Genomic DNA, 18,742 nt, shown 5'->3' on the forward strand with positions numbered 1-18,742 from the left:
AAAGGAAGTAGCCAAGTTTTTTTTACACTTTGAGAAAGTGGCTCAAATGCTATAATGGCCTGTGGGGTCCTGGACTATGTTAGTGCAAAGTGTTTTGGTGTGTAAAGCTCAAGATATATTTTCGGCTTTACCGATTGACCAATGTGTAGATTATGAGAAAGTGAAGAAAGCCATTCTCAAAGCCTATGAATTGGTTCCTGAAGCTTACCGGCAAAAATTCCGGAATGGCAGGAAGAGGGAGAGTTAGACCCATGTGGAGTTTGCCAGAATGAAGGAAACCATGTTTGATCGGTGGTGTGATTCGAAGGGGATTGGGAAAGACTTCGAACTGTTGCGACAATTGATCTTCGTGGAGGAATTCAAACAGTGTGTCCACGAGGACATTAAAGTACATCTGGAGGAAAAGAAGGTACCAGAGTTGTATGAGGCAGCAACCGTGGCAGATGACTATGCCTTGACACACAGGATGGGGTTCCACAAACCTAACTTCCCGCCTAGAGTTCGCCAGGGGAGTTATGGTACATCCGGTGCGGAGGACGAATATTCATGGGGGCGGCCTAGAGATGACTATGAGGACAACTCTGATACCGCGACTTTTAGGGATCAGAAGACTACAGTTCCAAGACAGACTTATCTTCTGGGGGGGCTCGAGGCAGACCACGAGTTTTTCCTCCGGGCCTGCTTGCGCTTTTTGCAAGAAACCTGGACACTTGATGTCCCAATGTTATGCCCTGGAAAGGAAAAATCAGGAGCGGAGTCAGATTCGTACAACTCCGAATGCATTGGCAAATGCGAGAAATTGTCCTAGGAGGACAGTGCCTTGTGAAGGTTCCCATGCCAAAGTTACGGCATCACAGAATGACCTTGCTCAAGAGGGTTACAAACCTTTTATTTCAGAGGGGTTTGTGTCACTGGATGGAGACTTGACTAACCAGAGACCTGTTAGGGTATTGAGGGACACAGGAGCACATCAATCTTTAATGCTGGAAGGCATTTTGCCATTGTCAGAGAAGACGGCAACTGGTGTGAGTGTTCTTTTACAGGGGGTTGGTGGCTGTGTTAAAGCTCCACTTCATGTCATCCATTTAAAGTCTGATTTGGTGTCAGGACCGGTCACCGTAGGTTTACAAGCCACTCTACCTGTAGAGGCAATATCTTTTGTTATCGGGAATGATTTGGCCGGTGGTCAAGTTTCTGGTAACCCATTGTTTGCTGAAAAGCCTAGCATGAAAAATAACACTGTACAGTTAGAGCAGAAGATTCGGGGTATCTTTCCATCCTGTGCCGCGACTCGTGCTATGGGTAGGAAGCGCTCTGAAGAGAAGAGGAATGTACTGACGTCACGCTTTGCACAGGCACTTCTTGTCAAGTACCCAAAAACTAAGCGTCAGCGCACACAAGTCATGGATGGAGGCAATGTTGGCAAGCTCTTTGTCGGTGGACTGAACTTCAAAACAAAGGAAGTTGTTTTGGATTCTGTCTTCGGCCAATATGGACCACTCTTGGAAGTGCGGCTGATAAAAGATAGGGAGACGCAAAAGTCAAGAGGGTTTGGCTTTGTCACGTTTGAAAACACAAAGGACGCCAAAGATGCAGAAAAGGATTTGAATGGCAAGGATTTGGATGGTCGGACCATAACAGTAGAGAAGGCAGGCCATAGGCGTCGAGGGGGCTACAGAGGAGGAAAACGTGGAGGTAGTTTCAGGGGTGGCTATGGCTCCCGGGGTGGGAGTAGTAGTTTTGGTGGTGGCCGCAGTCGATATTGCTATGGAGGCTCCCAGAGTTACGGCACCTCCCGAAGGGATGATTATCAGGGTAGTGGCCGAGAAGGATACCGCTATTCACGTGACTACAGCGACAAGCGTTCCAACCATGATTATTCTGAAAGTTAGGAAGAGTTGAAGCACTGTATGCTGCGGAGCAGCTGAGCCAAGATTCCTACACGGATTAACCGTGAACTCCACGTTCTTAAAGGCGTCCATGTAGTGAACCTTCCTGCACGGATTAACCGCGAACTCCACGTTCCTAAAGGCGTCCATGTAGTGAACTTCCCTACTCGGATTAACCGTGAACTCCACGTTCCTAAAGGCGTCCATGTAGTGAATACTTCCAGGCATCACCACCCAACCACCATTAAACCTGGCTCTCAGCTCGGCCTCCCTAAAAAGTGTTATAGATTTGCTTGACTTTGGATTTTTGATCACACCCCCTTAACCTTCATTCAAAAAATAAAAAATAAAAATCAGAGGTTGATGAGATGGAGTTTGGCTTTGCAGGAGTTCAACTTGGAAATTGAGCATGTAAAGGGCAGGGACAATGTCGTTGCTGAAGCTTTGTCCAGAGTGAACTAAGTTTGGAAATCTCTGTAGGTTGTTTGAAGTTTTATTGCTTTATTTTTGGGAAATATTGATTATTATCATTGCTCATGGGAATTGATGATTTGGGTGTGAGTTTACTTTTGTTTGTTGGGAGAGTTTTGCCTACAAAGAAAGTTTCCACTATGTTCAAACTTTCTTTCTTGAGGGGGGGAAGTGTTATGGATTCGTCGCTTCCGTTGTTGTGGTTTTCATCCACTTGAAACATTTCTGATTCCATGTATTATTATTGTTGTCATTTAAAGGGAATAGATATTTCTATTTTAAAAAGTTAAAAGATAAGGTTATAAATGAAACAGGAACCGGATGGCGAGGAAGAGGAAGAGGAGAAAAAAGCGGCGGGGCGAGTGAAGTCAGACAAGAAACGAGTCGTTTCAAGGTCCGGGGCGAACGTTGTCGAACGAAAGTCGCTAGTGAACTTTCGGGGTTCCTGGGAAAGGAATTCTTACGACCGAGTTGTCATCGCTGTGACCGGTCAACCTGCGTGTCAGATTTTGCGATCGATTCAGGAGAGAATCATCGCCGTGCCGTGCGCCACGAGACCGGGTCGTCGGCCATTTTGACTCGCACAGGACTTGTGCTTCGCTCGCGGTTTCGTTTCTTTTCGACAATTCTCACCGCATTCAGACGTCGATCTGGGACGTGTGTGTGACGTGGCTTTTTGAAGGCGAATTCATCCATACCCGAGGGTGTGATCTCTCAGTTGCCTGTAGGGCGCCTTTGGATTTCCCAGTCGCCCTGAGGGCGCCTTTGTACAGCTTCGGCTGCGTGACTACATGCCATCCGCACGGGATTCTGGTCTCGATTGGACATCGTTCTAGCGATCGCTGGAGCGAATCAACTTCGTCTTGAAGCCGGGAATAAGAGATATTGGGGATTGTTCTTGTTTCACTCACTTGGAGCACAGTGAGTTATATATTACAAAACTGATGGTACCATCATAGGACATATTGATTGTACTATTGAATACTATTATTGTTGTACTGTTATTCTTGTGTGATCCTAATACAATATTTGTTTGTGAGTAACAATTGGGGTGGCTTCTCCATTGATCTTTGACATACAGAATAACACATTTTTCTGCCGTGACTCCTCTCGGGGCTCGGAGGTGCATCGTGACCAGGGGGTCGGGGAGGAGTACGTAACACAATGTTGAATGTGTAAACATCTGTAAGACTTCTCTTTTTCTCTGTAGAATTGTATAATATCATCTGCCATGTTACTACAGTCGTTTTCAATCCTCTTCCCGGTGGCTGCAGATGGGGTGGTCGAAAGGAAGCAATGTGCTCAACTGGCTGGGTATTGGTACTCAACCTACGGAGTCCGTGGCAAACCTTCTGGAAGAGACTTCAGCAGAATATGATGTTCTCGAACAGCTACCGTCTGATGACTCAGGTAATGATCATGGGGATACATACAGTTGTGGCCAATAATATTGGCACCCTTGAACCTTTTTCAAACAACTCACAATTGTCTCTAAAAATAAGTTGAAATTGACAAAAGTATTTGGTCTCCACAATTTTTTATTTCACTGTCAATATTACAGAACCTTTGTTTTTGATTCAGAACTTAATATATCCTTTTAAATCAGAAAATAAATAGAAATGGCCAAACTGACAAAATTATTGACACCCGAGACTTGATATTTAGTAGCACAGACTTTGGACAAAATAACTGCAGTCAAGCGCTTCCTATAGCCATGAATGAGCTTCCTACACCTCTCTACTGGCAGTTTGACCCCTCTTCTTGTGCAAACTGCTCCAGTTCTCCCAGATTTGAAGGGTGCCTTCTCCCAACTGCTGTTTTCAGATCTCCCCACAAGTGTTCAATAGGATTTAGATCTGGACTCATTGCTGACCACTTCAGAACAGTCCAGTGTTTTATCTTGAACCATTCCTGGGTGCTTTTTGAAGTGTGATTGGGGTCATTGTCCTGCTGCAAGACCCATGACCCTTGATGGAGACCCAGCTTTCTGGCACTGGGTTGAACATTGTGCTCCAAAATTCCTTGGTAATCTCCTGATTTCATGATGCCATGCACACATTCAAGGTACTCAGTGACAAAGGCAACACAGCAACCCCAAAACATCACTGAACCTCCTCCATTTTTGACTGTAGGGGAGGTGTTCTTTTCTTTGAAGGTTTCATTTTGTTTTCTGTAAACATAGAGAGGATGTGCTTTACCAAAAAGCTCTAGTTTGGTCTCATCTGTCCACAGAAGGATTTTGGCTTGTTCGGGTGTGTTTTAGCAAACTCCAGTCGGGCTTTCTTATGTCTCTCTCTCTCAGCAGTGGGGTCCTCCTGGGTCTCCTACCATAGAACCCCCCTTCATTGAGTTGGCGACGGATGGTGCGAGTTGAAACTATCATACCTTGTGTCTGAAGGTCAGCTTGAATCTGTTTGGCAGTTGATCAAGATGCTTTCTTCACAATTCAAACAATCCTTCACTGCAAACTTCGATCAAGTTTTCTCTTGCGGCCATGTTCAGGGAGGTTGGCTACAGTGCCATGGGCCTTAACCTTCCTGATAACATTGCGTATGGTGGACACAGGAACATCAAGGTCTCTGGAGATGGACTTGTAGCCTTGAGGTTGTCCATGCTTGACTACAATCTTGTCTGACCTCCTCAGACAATTCTCTGGTTTTCATTCTTTTGTCCATGCTCATTGCGGTACACACAGTGACACAAAACAGCAGAATGACTCCTTTTCTCCAATGAGCAGAATGACTCCTTCAGTTGAATTCCAAAGTAAAGGAGAATCACCTTCTTGAAATCTAATTATTTCTAACAACTTCTAAAAGGTGCCAATAATATTGCCCGAGCCATTTTAGAATTTCTGTGTGGAATAAGCTAAGATTTCGTAATTATTTCAGCTTTTTTTGTTTTGTTCCACTGTAAACCAAAGAAGTACATTTGTGGATACCAAAAGATTCTTTAATTTCAACAATTTTCTGGAAGAAATGGTGCATTATTTTAAAAAAGCACAAGGGTGCCAATATTTTTGGCCACGATAGTACACTGCCTTCAGAAAGTATTCACATCCCTTGACTTTTTCACGTGTTACAGCCTGAATTTAAAATGAACTAAATTGAGATTTTTTTTGTCACTGATCTACACAAAATACCCCATAATGTCCAAAAAAAAAATTTTTTTTTTTTGGGTGGCTGCCGTAAAAGAAAATTGGGGTTGGGGAGAAGGGACAAAGGAGAATATAGATATTAGAGGAGGAATGAATAAAAGATATTTGGATGAGTTTGACGAAGGGAAGGTGATGTAAGAGAGATGAGGGATATATGGAACATATTGGGGAGTCGGTCAATATTTCCATCATAGAGATGACCCCTTGCTTCTTAATTTATCCTCCGATGGCCGACTAATTGCAGATGATGCAGCTGAAAGGCCTGAGGCAGCTAATGTGCAAGGAAATGAACCAGCCAATGGCACAGCCAACAGAAGACCGGTTGGCAGAGGTGCGGCAATGGAAGATCAGCTGATTGGGGTTATGGGAGAAGCAGAACTCATCCAAGCTGACCGTATGCTTGAGGAAGATCGCATAATCCAGATGCAGAATGAGGCGCAACGATTGGCTCAGCTGCAGAGGCAGATAATGGCCTTCAACTTGCAAGGAGGAAAAGAAGAAGCTGGTGGCTGGCAGGTATGATGTCATGTACCGTTCTTAAGTTTAAATGTCCAAAAGTGTTTATTTTGGTGGTGGAGGTTATGTTTTCACTCCTGTTTGTTTGTTTGTTTATTTGTTTGTGAGCATGGTATTTCATAATGTCATTGAGCGATTCAGACGAAACTTGGTGGACTGTTTGGATGTCTGACAAATGGATTCGATCTTGGGAGAGATCCAGATTCGGATGCTAGCATTTTTAAAGCGATTCTTCAGCAAGGTGGCACTTAACCTGTTCCATGAGAATAGAAGGTGCATGGTGTGAATGAGATGAGTGATTGTGACTGTACAACCAACCTACCCCTGACTAAGTGATGATGGCATCACCATAGTAAAAAACAAACATTTTGTCTTGCTGCCTACGAGGCGTGATTGTCATGTTTAGGTGAAGCGAGACAGCAAGAAGGAAAAGAAAGCTATCAAACGTGAGTTGCGAAAGCAGACATGTATGACCGAGGAACAAGCGGCTGCTGTCAAAGACATCTGGAACCTCAGCCTGAGGGATCGCTGGCAGTTATACAGGTAAGTGCTGCACCTGGAATTCTTACACTGAGGCCTGGACTTTTGAAACAACCCCCACATACCACAAGCACAGCAGAGGTCTTTGCAGAATATATATATATATATATTGTTACGGATCTCAAACGTCAGCCTTTTTCCCCTTACCAAGAGGGGGCTAATCCCCTTGTCTTTTATCTGGCCGACCCGAGTCCTTAGAAGTTATAACGTTCCTTCCGGTCGGTGGTAAATAGGGTTGTTGGTCGAGTCTTAGGTAATTGGCCAAAGGACTACCACCGGCCATAAAGCAAGGAGATAACTCCCACCAGAGCCGCAGCGTTAGTGGATACGCCAAGCGAAGCGAGCCGCGACTCGGGCCGTTAACAATGACTAAACCCGATTCTAGCGGTTCCAACCGTGCCACGTTTACCCAATGATAGAAAGGACGGATGCGATCGGACAAGAGGAAACCAGAGTATAGGAAGAACAAAGATGGGTTTATTACAAATGTACAGAAAGAAGAGGAAACAAAAGGATGTACAAGAGAGGAAGAGGAAGAAGCAGAACACAGGGCAGTCTTAAAACAATCTTATTCTAGGACCCCAGACAAACAAACACACTCACACGGGGATTGTAGCTGGTAGATGGTCAGGTAGAGGGTCCAGGCTCCAGTCGACTCTAGTCCAGGCTCTGGTCCAGCCCGGCAAGCAGCTCCGCGCGTAGTTGGACGTGAGCGGACAGTTCATATAATGGGGGAAACTAGTGTTCCGCAGCGTACGTAATAATTGCACGCTCGTGCTACACGCCCCCTCTCCCAAGTTATCTTATCAGCGCCAGCGAGTGAGTCCTCTCCCAACTGTGCGCTCCGTATCAGGCTTTTGAAACAACCAGCGCTCTCTCATCAAAAGTCCTTTCGCATGAGCGCCGCCGAACAAGTCCGTGAAAGGGCTTTGCGCTTGCCTTTTTATAACGCTCCGCGCGATCACTACGCGGGCCTCAAGGCCACGCCTGTCGGTGATGTTACATCAGCCCTGGTTGGCTGGGGAGGGCTTACCGGCCACGCCTTTGACAGCTGGTTGACAGGCCACACCTTCTTCTTGGCGTTCCGCCCCCTTTTTCCTCGGGCCTGACCGCATGGTTTATGGCGGCGCTTGAGCGAGCGCTAACAAAGGCGAGTAACAGAATTGGGAGAACCATGAGGCACCGACTGTGGGGGCGCGTAATGGCGTCGCTTGGAGAGGGAGGTCGCAAAATGGACGGAATGGGCCGAATCTTATTTGATTGATGCAACGCAGATTCAACTATTGGAAACATGGCCTTATCTAAAACACATAATAATGAAATAACTAAAGTCCTATGGTGGCCTACGTGTTGCTTGTGGACTAACTATGGGGTGCAACCTTTAACCTTTTAATAATGGGATATTTACAAGTAATTCTTTACAAGTGAGGGTTCTAAAACCGCAACAATATATATATATATATATATATATATATATATATATATATATATATATAAGCAAAGATTTGCGGTTGGGAGTACAGTCATCCCTCGCTATATCGCGGTTCACTTTTCGCGGATTCGGTACATCGCGGTTTTTTCTCGCTAGTATATGTAAAATTATATCACGGATTTTTCGCTATATCGCGGGATTTTGCGGTATAAATGTATTTTTATATACTATTATTTTAAATATTTTTGTGGTAAAATAAGCATTTTCTAGCCTAAAAAATTAAAAAACGTAAAGAAATAAGAAAAATACAGTATTTAAAACATATTACAAGAAATAAAATACTGTACATAGTGTACAGTAGAAGGGTAGACAAAGAGTCGTGCGTATGGAAAACGCCAGTACATTCATCATCGTCATCACCTTCATCGTCATCAGTACTGCACAGCTAATTCATCATCATCTTCATCACGCAAGTTGTAGTATTGAAGAGCCGGGGCTCTTGCTTGATACGGACGAAATGACGGGCAAGACACAAACTCGTCCGAGAAGATATTTATTCTCAAAACCAACTCGGGAACACTGAAAAGCCCATTTATCGGGCTGCATTATAAAGCACAACCAGAAACCGAAAGCCACGCCTCTCAAGCGTGGCGTGCTTCGGTGAATCGGTGGTCACGTGATCAACAGGTGTAGCTGATTATACCCGCAAAGCGCGGCACGCTTTAGCGGTCACGTGACCAGCCACTCTCGCGCCGGGAATCCTCGCCGGTGACGTCACCGGCTGGAGCAAGGAGATTCTGATGCTGGTCTTGCTTGGGGAACCCATGGGTAGCTACAGTATCTTCAATGGTGAGTACCCATTAGAATTTTATATGTTGTTAAAATTACGTATGTTTAAGAGTGTAAAAAGTGTTTAAGAGTATAGGAAGTGTTTATAAGAGTATGGGAAAGGTTAATAAGAGTGTGGGGAGTTCATAATGCTTTAAAATATATATAAAAAAAAAAAAAAAATATGGTCGCTACTTCGCGGATTTTCGTTTATCGCGGGGGGTTCTGGAACGTAACCCCCGCGATAAACGAGGGTTCACTGTATATCCAAATGACTCCATGGTAAGATCTCCAACCTTTAATTGAACAAACAATGACTCAACGTTTCGATTAACAACATGTGAAGCCACACGCCTCCGTTAATCTTCCTCAAGAGTGATAAAATCATCTCAACATCCCCTTACATGCACAGTGGGCGGGGTATATGCAAAGTGGGGTGGGCAATGCTCGACAGCCAATGAAACCGTATCACACCGCTCTCGTGAACGGAGACGTTACCGACCAAATTCAAAAATCAACCGTATATTAACAGCTCAAAATAATCCTGTAAGCAATGCTGGATTATAACACAAGTGTTGAGAAAATCCAGAACAATCATTACATTTAATCAAAAGTTAAACTTGCAAACAATTAAATTGTAAATTAAATTAAAACTGTAAATATATTAAAGCCAAATTTTTTTAAGACAAAATAAAATTGTCACATTATCAAGATCATCACATGTGGCCCTATGCGGTAAAGGTGAATGCGGGAAGGAGGTTGGTTTTAGGGGGGATAAAATGGGGGGGGGGGGGGGGAGGGAACCAGAGGGGGTTGGAAGTGGAGGGGGGGGGGGGGTGTGGGAGAGGGGTGGTTTGGAGGGATTGGAGGTGGGGGGGGGGGGCAATTTGTCCGAATAAAAACCTTGTGTGATATATTATGTGGACTCGTTGTTCAAAGTACAGAATGCCTGCTTCGTTTACACAAGAGTGGGTCAAAAGCTACCGGTAAGTCAACGACCTCTTGTGTGATCGAGGTAACAGTTTCTTCTGTGTGCCAAGCCTCCAAAACACGTCTTCTGTTTCTGTTGGGTGTGGAGCCCAAAATATCAACCCTGTCCCATAAAGGTGTGTGGCCTTCCTTAAGGCCGTGTTTGGCAATAGCAGATCTGCTAGGATAATTACATTCAAATGCTTTTTGGTGTTCAGTAATACGTTGACCTAAGGTCCTCCCGGTTTCGCCCACATACTCAGCTCCACAACCACAGGGCACTACGTATACCACCACTGACCTATCCTTCCTCGGAAGCTTGTCCTTGACCCTCATAAGGGCTTGGCGAAGGGTGAAAACCGGTGTGAAACTCACCCTCACTCCTGCCGATTTCAAAATTCTGCCTACCCTCTGTGAAACCCCCGGTACAAAAGGGAGAACACACCAACCCTTTGGTTGTTCTCACGGTCTCAGCCTGTTGTGTGGGGAAGCCCTTATCGTTTTCCTGTTGGGTAGCAAGCTGTCAGGATAGCCATTTGCCCTTAACACATTTTGAAGATGGTCCACCTCACTCATCTTGTCTTCAAAGGTAGATGGTAAATCACGTGCTCTTTTTTGAGAGGGTGTGCACCACCGATCTTTTGTGTTCCATTGGATGGCAAGACTTGAAATCAAGGTAGCGATCAGTGTGTGTAGGTTTTCTGTACACCGTTACCTTTAAGGCTCCTTTGGGATCCCTTGCTACGAGTGTATCCAGGAAGGGAAGGGCTCCATTTTTCTCCTCTTCAATGGTGAAATTAATGGAGGAAAAAGTTTTATTTATGGTCTCATGGATGATGCCCACCTCATCAGAATGACAGATGACAAATGTGTCATCCACGTACCGGAACCAAACACGTGGTTGCACTAACAGGGCTGGAATGGTGCGTTCCTCCAAATCCTCCATCACCATGTTGGCAATCACAGCCGATACCGGGGAACCCATGGCGGTGCCATAAACCTGCTTGTAATATACCTCATTAAATACAAAGTAGGTGGAAGAGAGGCAGGTAGAAAGCATGTCACAGACGTCCATCGGGATTAAAGCTCCCGCAGTCTCTTTCCATCGATCATCCTCCATCAAACGCCGGTCTGCCACCTTAATCGCCAGGGCTATGGGCACGTTGGTAAATAAAGACACAACATCAAACGAAACCATGGTCTCGTGTGCCTCGATGGTGAGCTGCTTCACTCTTTCAGCAAATGCTGTGCTATTGTGTACGGTTCGCTCTGTCGTCCCCACCAAATGCTTCAAAATGTTTGCCAAAAACTTGGATAGCGCATATGATGGACCATTAATACAGGAAACGATTAACCGTAGCGGAAATCCCTCTTTGTGCACTTTCGGTAGCCCGTATGCCCTGGGAGCCACGCCCTTACTGCTGTACAGACGTTTGTATGCCGCAGCTGATAATCTCCCAGTCGCTTTTAATCTGGCAAGCATTGAGTTTAACCTTCGTTCCTCCTTCTTCGTTGGATCTGCGGTTAACCGTTCATAAGTACTTTGGTCAGCCAACATATCCTGCATTTTGTTCGTGTATACAAGACGATCCATGAGCACCGTTGCCCGTCCTTTGTCCACTGGTAAGAACACCACATCGTCCATGTTGCGTAACTCTCGTAAAGCTTGTTGTTCTTTCGGGTCCAAATTGAAATTGTTGCGTGAAAATTGCGGAGGGCGAAGTAAAACAGCAGCCACACGTGATCTGATTTCGTTCTTGGTGGTGTTATCAAGATTCATCATCACAGATTCCACCCGTGATACAATGGTGTCTTTCGGAACAAATCGGGGAGTGATGGCAAAATTAAGGCCCTTCTGCAACAAGCTGGTTTGTGCCTCCGAGAGCTGTGTACTCGACCTGTTATAACCACCCACCGGTTCCGAAGAATGTTCACGTCAACGATGGGAGGCATGCGATGTGTGGTTTCATCAACCAATGCTGTGAACTTTCGTTGATGTCGTTTCCCCACCGATGTCCGAGTGTGCTCCGCGAAAGTGTGAGCTCTCCGTTGTATTCGGTCCCATAACTCGACAGGTAGTCTTGGCGCAATAGTACGAGCCAACCGTTGCACCTGGTCATACCGTTTAGCGAGGCGATGGTGGCAGTTTGAAATGCGCAAACGAAGAAACCTCCGTCCTGTTGCCTACATGATCTGCTTAGCTTTCAAACCCGGCATGGGAGGTCTGAAACGAAGAGGCTTCGGAAGAATGTTCTGTTCCAAACAGAGATGGTTAAACCGAAGATGTGCCTTCGTTACTTCGGTCCGCTCCACAAGGCTGGTGTAATGACGGCATCTCTTGGCAATGTCCTGCCCATGGCTTTCGCCAATAATTATAAGCAAAGATTTGCAGTTGGGAGTATATCCAAATGACTCCATGGTAAGATCTCCAACCTTTAATTGAATTTAATTGTTAATCGAAACGTTGAGTCATTGTTTGTTCAATTAAAGGTTGGAGATCTTACCATGGAGTCATTTATATATATATATATATATATATATATATACACTCAACCCTCGGCTATCGTGCCTAATTGGTGCCGCCATCGGTGCGCGTTAGCCGAAATCGCGATAGCCGAACTGAAGAACGTATGGTAATAATTCTAATTGGTGCCAGGACCCCCAAGTTGACCACATATTTAACCTATTTTTGCCACTTTTTTTACCAAGTGTTTCTACCATATAAAGAAACATTTACATATAAAGAAACATTAAAACAAGAATCACAATATGTAAATAAAAATAAAATGATTTAAAAAGTACTTTCTTTAACCATTTTATTTACTTTTTGGGGACGATGAGGGGCTTAGATGGTTGGGTAGGTTCCCAGGCTTGGGTGGAGTCTTATTGACCACCCCTACGTGCCTCTAACTCATCCAGGATTGCGTCAGCTGTAGCACCAGAGAAGCCCTCAACGTCAGAGGGCTCGTCAAAGACAGAGGGCTGTGCCTCATTGCGACGCCGTAAGAATTCGGTGATCTGGCATTGGCGGAGGGAGTTGATGTGGGCGTGATACTGCTCCTCGTAACCTGCCAGTGCCTTATTAATAAAGGAGCACCTTGCTTCGCTGTTGATTGTTAAATCTTGTTCAAGGAGGTGGCGAAGCTGGCAACCCAAGTCTATCATCTTCTTGATGTCGGCCATGGATAATCCCTCACGCCTCACATTTACACCTTCCTCATCCTCTCCTGAACTGTCCTCTTCTTGTTCCACATCATCTTCCTCAATTATTTCGTCGACAGTAACTGCAGCAGGCTGTATCATTTCTCGGATGTCCTCACCAGTCGTCTCAGCAAAACCAGCTCCAGGGATTTGGCGTGCCTCTTCCGCCGCTGCCTCTACTTCTGCCTCAACAGTCTGTGGCATACCTGGCACAGCCACCTGGCGGTCCTCAGGGAGACCTTCCAAAATGTTACGCCAGGCATGATTGATAGTGGCTGGGGTAACATTGTTCCAGCAGTCTACCATTAAGTCGATAGCCTGTTTCACATTGTAGTTTTTCCAATACCGAATCACTTTTTGTTCTGCCTCAGTCTCCCATTGAACCATGTCATCCTCATCCTCACTGTCGAGCAATTGCTGGATAACGGCGGTGTCTTTAGTTGCCTGCCGCATCTTCCTAAATTGCCGTGTGGAATAGGACGCCTTCACAACTGATATGACCTCCTGATCGAGGGGCTGGATCAAGGAAGTCGTGTTTGGTGGCAAAAACTCGACCTTCACATTAGGATGCTCGGCCCTTAGAAGTGGCGAATGTCCAGGGGCATTGTCGAGGAGCAGGAGAATGTTCAACCTTATGTTTTGGGACTTGCAAAAATCCTCAACCTCGGGAATGAATGCCTCCTTGAGCCAGTCCTGGGAAAGTTTGGCCGACATATACCCCTTCTTTGATGTCAACCAGTGCACATTTAATTTGTTCATGTTGCATCCTTTGTAGGCCCTGGGTCATTTAGCTCGATGCACAACTGTGGGTTTAAGGCGGCATGTTCCTGACGCATTCATAGTGAACAGCAGGGTGAAACGCTCCTTTATGGCCTTCCTTCCACGAACTTTGGCTGACTTGGTAGTGATAAATGTTCGCCGAGGCATTGCTTTCCAATAGAAATTGGTTTCGTCCATATTAAAAATTTGATCGGGAGTGTACTGGCCTTCATCAATAATATTTTTTAGAGATTCAGGGTACTCACGGGCTGCAGACTTGTCCCCACTTGCCGCCTCGCCAGATATCTTCACACTTTTCACTTTATGACGGGACATTAACTTATCTACCCACCCTTTGGATGTAAGAAAGACTGGAGGTTGTTGCACACCCATCTTACGAGCCACAGCAGCATAAATGTCCTTGGCAGTGTCCATAATTTCACGAGTATCAATCGCCAAGTTTCGCTTTGCTTGCCTCTCCAGATATCGTCCGAGTAATTGTTCTGTCTTGAGGAGCAATTGATTACGGCTTCGCATAGCTTGGGCACCTGCATCTGATGAGGCAAGATTCATATGGGCCTTGATATGGTCACGGTTTTGGTAAATACCTCGCACTGTTGACTCATTTATCCCAAATTTCTTTCCAACACTTCGCTTTGTTTCACCATTGTCGATCAACTGCACAATTTCGCATTTCTGAGCGTAAGTTAAGTTCTTCCTCTTCTTGATTTCCCTTGCAGGTGCCGCTGCATTACGCTGGGCAATGGTGGGGGGTCGGGGTATATCGGCCATTGTTATATCACAAAAAAAAGGTTTAGACACTGCTATTACAGTACATACAGTATTCACTCTGAGGCGACGCGCACTTGAATGGCGCCGGGCGGACAATCACAGTGCTCCTGACGTCCTGACGTCACAACCAATCAGCACGTGAATCACCCCACGCTCGTCGGTGATGACGAAGCACCCGGACTGTTTGATTTTTTTTTTTTTTCCCCCACCATTTCCGGTGCGCTATAGCGCGTATTTGGGGCGCGATAGTCGTGTTTGTGCAGTTTTTTAGGTAGCCGCGATAGCAGATAAACGCGATAGCTGAGTTCGCGATAGCCGAGGGTTGAGTGTGTGTGTATATATATATATATATATATATATATATATATATATATATATATATATATATATATATATATACATATATAGTGAAACCTTGACTTACGAGTTTAATTCGTTCTGTGACCGAGCTCGTAACTCAATTTGCTCGTTTCTCAAATTAAATTTCCCCATTAAAATGCATTGAAATGCTATTAATCCGTTCCAGCCCGCCAAAAACCACACCAATTTTTTTTTAAATATACAGTATATATCAAAATATCTCGCGCTTTATATTTCACCTGTATGCAGCATACAAGTTGGCAGGATGGCCTGGACTGGAGGTACGCACACTTGACTCTAAACTGTCCAGCCTGGGTTTGAATCCCGACCCAGCTATAACCTGTCATGTCGGTGTTTCACAGGCAGGGTGATTCATCAATGTGTGTACCGCTAAACTGGGCGCCCCGTTTGCGTCCCATTAGTTGTTGGATGTTAAGGATCTCACCGTGTTTTCCACAAAGAGAAGGCGAGCTATCGCCGGCACTCTGAACAAGTTGTGGCCTGGCATGCTCTTCTCCTCTGCCGTTATATACGTCCTCCTCGGCATCTTTTTCCAGAAGAGCCCTGTCTCGTCACAGTTGAAGATTTGCTGGGGGATGTATCGTTCGGCTTCTATCAGTTCGGCAAAAGTTATAATAAAATCTTCAGCTGCCTTCACATCCGCCTCACCAAGTCGACAACACGCACACCTCGCTCATGTTTTTCAACGATTGCGTGTTTTATATCCAAGCACATCATCCTCTTCTTCTTCTCAGTACTGCCCTTGGCACTCAATTTCTTAGGACCCATGGTTAAAACTAAGAAATTTTCCAAAATAACCAAAATGCGAAAACAAAGCAGCAGCTATATACGGCAGAGATGCTTGCATGGCAAGATAACCACGTGACCGGAACCCACCTGGTGGCGGGTGGCGTAAGCTCCAAAATAACCAAAATGCGAAAACAAAGCAGCAGCGATATACGGCAGAGATGCTTGCACGGCAAGATAACCACGTGACCAGAACCCACCTGGTGGCGGGTGGCGTAAGCTCGTAACTCAGATCTCGGCTCGCATCTCAAAGCAATAAACCGCCCGAGCGACGGCTCGTATCTCGGAAAACTCGTAAGTTGGTGCACTCGTAAGTCAAGGTTTCACTGTATATATATGTGTATATATATATATATATATATATATATATATATATATATATATATATATATATATATATATATATATATATCTATCTATATATATATATATATATATATATCTATATATATATATATATATATATATATCTATATATATATATATATATATATATATATATATATATATATATATATATATATATATATATATATATGTATATATATATATATATACAGACTTGGCATTTAATATGGAATATTTTTTTTGTGGGGGTGAACTTACTTTTCAAGATGTCTTAGAACCAAAAGTTCATTGGAATTATGTTGAAATTATTCTAGATTTTGTTAATGTGACCGTTAAAAGAAACAAAAAACACATTTGACATTTCGAAACAAATAAATTGATCCTTGAAAGTGATGTAAACTGATATCGAACTCAATTCATGGACAGTACTGTGTTAAACTTCTGTACGTTTTCCAGAAGTATCTCTTTATTTTGCACATTAGCCCAATTTTTTTTTAACAAAAACAAAAGTTAAATTACGACTGGGATTACGGACAGTAAAATTACAGTTCAGTACTTCGTGTAACCCCCACGAGCATCCAGGAGAGCACGGACACGTTGAGGCATGCTGTCCACGAGATTTGCCAAGGTTTGGACAGGAATCGCTTGCCATGCAGTGACAATAGCCTGCTGCAATTCACGCACAGACGTCGGCTGCTGGTCCAAGTGGTCGATTTGACGCGATAATTCTGCCCACAAGTTCTCTATCGAATTCATATCCGGGGACATGGCAGGCCACTCCATATGCTCTACACCACGGTCAGCAAGAAAGTGTTGGATCTTGCGAGCATGATGACGCCGTGCATTGTCATCTTGGAAGACAAAGTTTCCTCGAAAGGCTGCACGAGCAAATGGAAGCAATGTTTCTTCCAGAATGGCCCTGTACTTGAACTGGTTCAGGTTTCCATTCAGAACAACCAGGTCAGTTTTGCCCCCTGCATGAAAAGCAGCCCAAACGGTCACCCCACCACCTCCAGCTTGGACTCTGGGCACTATACAATCTTTGTTTTAGGCTTCATGCACTTGTCTGCGCACTCGGACGCGGCCATCTTGACGATAGACCAGAAATCTAGACTCGTCACTGAAGATCACGTGATTCCAGTGTCCTGGCTGCCATTGACGGTGCTCTCTGGCCCACTGCAATCGGCGCTGGCGGTGTTGTCTGGTCAGGCGTGGCTTTCTCAGGGGATGCCTGGCACGATAGCCTGCTTGAACCAGTCGTTGGTTGACTAGCCTTCTGGATACAGGCACATTTGTCAGTTGCTGCCACTCAGCCCTAAGCCGATTAGCTGACTTGGTACGGCCATTGCGGACTAACCGGTGCAGCTGGCGATCATCCCTCCTTGTGGTTCTGCGGGGATGTCCTGGCCTCAGTATTGGAGTAGGGACACCCCTCTGAGCATTTCGTTTCAGGATCTTTGACACCTGACCTTGAGTGATGCCATACTGCCGAGCAATAGCATGCTCTTTCATGCCGTAATTTTGTAAAGCCACCACTCCATGACAAACAGCATGGTCGAGTTGACAGACCATCTCCAGAGGAAGCGGCAATAACTTTTGGAGACGTGCAGCAGTTGTTTTCCATTGATACAGAACGCAACAACCCTTGTATACCCGACTGTGAAGCCAATCGTCAAATGCACCTGTCCGTACATTTTGCCACGCCACCTGTGATATAATCCTGTTGTTGACTTCTTGCTGCGACAGACAATCAGTGACATGGTTCTTTTAACAAATAAATCACCAAAGTGTAAAAGAAACTCACCAGATTGATATACTGAGTTAAGAAAGTAAACCCAAGTCAAGAAAAAAAAAATATTCCATATTAAATGCCAAGTCTGTGTGTGTATATATATATATATTTACATATATATATATATATATATATATATATATATATATATATATATATAAATATATATATATATATATATATATATATATATATATATATATATATATATATATATATATATATACTTGGCATTTAATATGGAATACTTACTTTTCAAGATGTCTTAGAACCAAAAGTGCATTGGAATTATGTTGAAACTATTCTAGATTTTGTTAATGTGACCTTTAAAAGAAACAAAAACCACATTTGACATTTCGAAACAAATAAATTGATCCTTGAAAGTGATGTAAACTGATATCGAACTCAATTCATGGACAGTACCGTGTTAAACTTCTGTATGTTTTCCAGAAGTATCTCTTTATTTTGCACATTAGCCAAAAAAAATTACAGTTATAAGAAACGCCTACTTGAGGTTGTTTCTGCCAAAGGGGGCAATACCACCTATTAGAGCCAAGGGTGTACTTAATTTTTCCACATGCAAAATTTGCATTTATGTTTATTTAAATTATACAATGGATTACAAACTGTAAATGTTTCATGATATTTGTTATATTATATCACCTTTATCTATCAATATTGTTGAAATGAAGATCAAATAGTAAAGTCAAAACTTTACATGGGGTGTACTTACCTTTTCACGTGACTAAGTATTCAGACCCTTTGCTATGACACTTTAAATTTAGCTCAAGTGCCTCCCATTTCTCTTGATCATCTTTGAGATGTTTCTCCACCTTGATTGGAGTCCACCTGTGGTAAATTCAATTGATTGGACATGATTTGGA

General features: G+C 44.1%; 1 protein-coding gene across 2 annotated transcripts in view; it reads left to right on the plus strand.

The window, feature by feature from the left end:
- ZNFX1 (zinc finger NFX1-type containing 1) overlaps window positions 1-18,742 on the plus strand; it is a 173,630-nt gene that overhangs the window by 88,220 nt on the left and 66,668 nt on the right. For both annotated transcript variants that reach the window (XM_068108680.2, XM_068108679.2), the window contains exons 7-9: window positions 3,635-3,770; window positions 5,759-6,030; window positions 6,437-6,573. In XM_068108680.2, coding sequence (XP_067964781.1) covers window positions 3,635-3,770; window positions 5,759-6,030; window positions 6,437-6,573 — 545 coding nt within the window. The remainder of the gene's footprint in view (window positions 1-3,634; window positions 3,771-5,758; window positions 6,031-6,436; window positions 6,574-18,742) is intronic.

This window comes from Myxine glutinosa, chromosome 2 (assembly GCF_964187855.1).
Source record: "Myxine glutinosa chromosome 2, kmMyxGlut1.1, whole genome shotgun sequence".
Taxonomy (NCBI): domain Eukaryota; kingdom Metazoa; phylum Chordata; class Myxini; order Myxiniformes; family Myxinidae; genus Myxine; species Myxine glutinosa.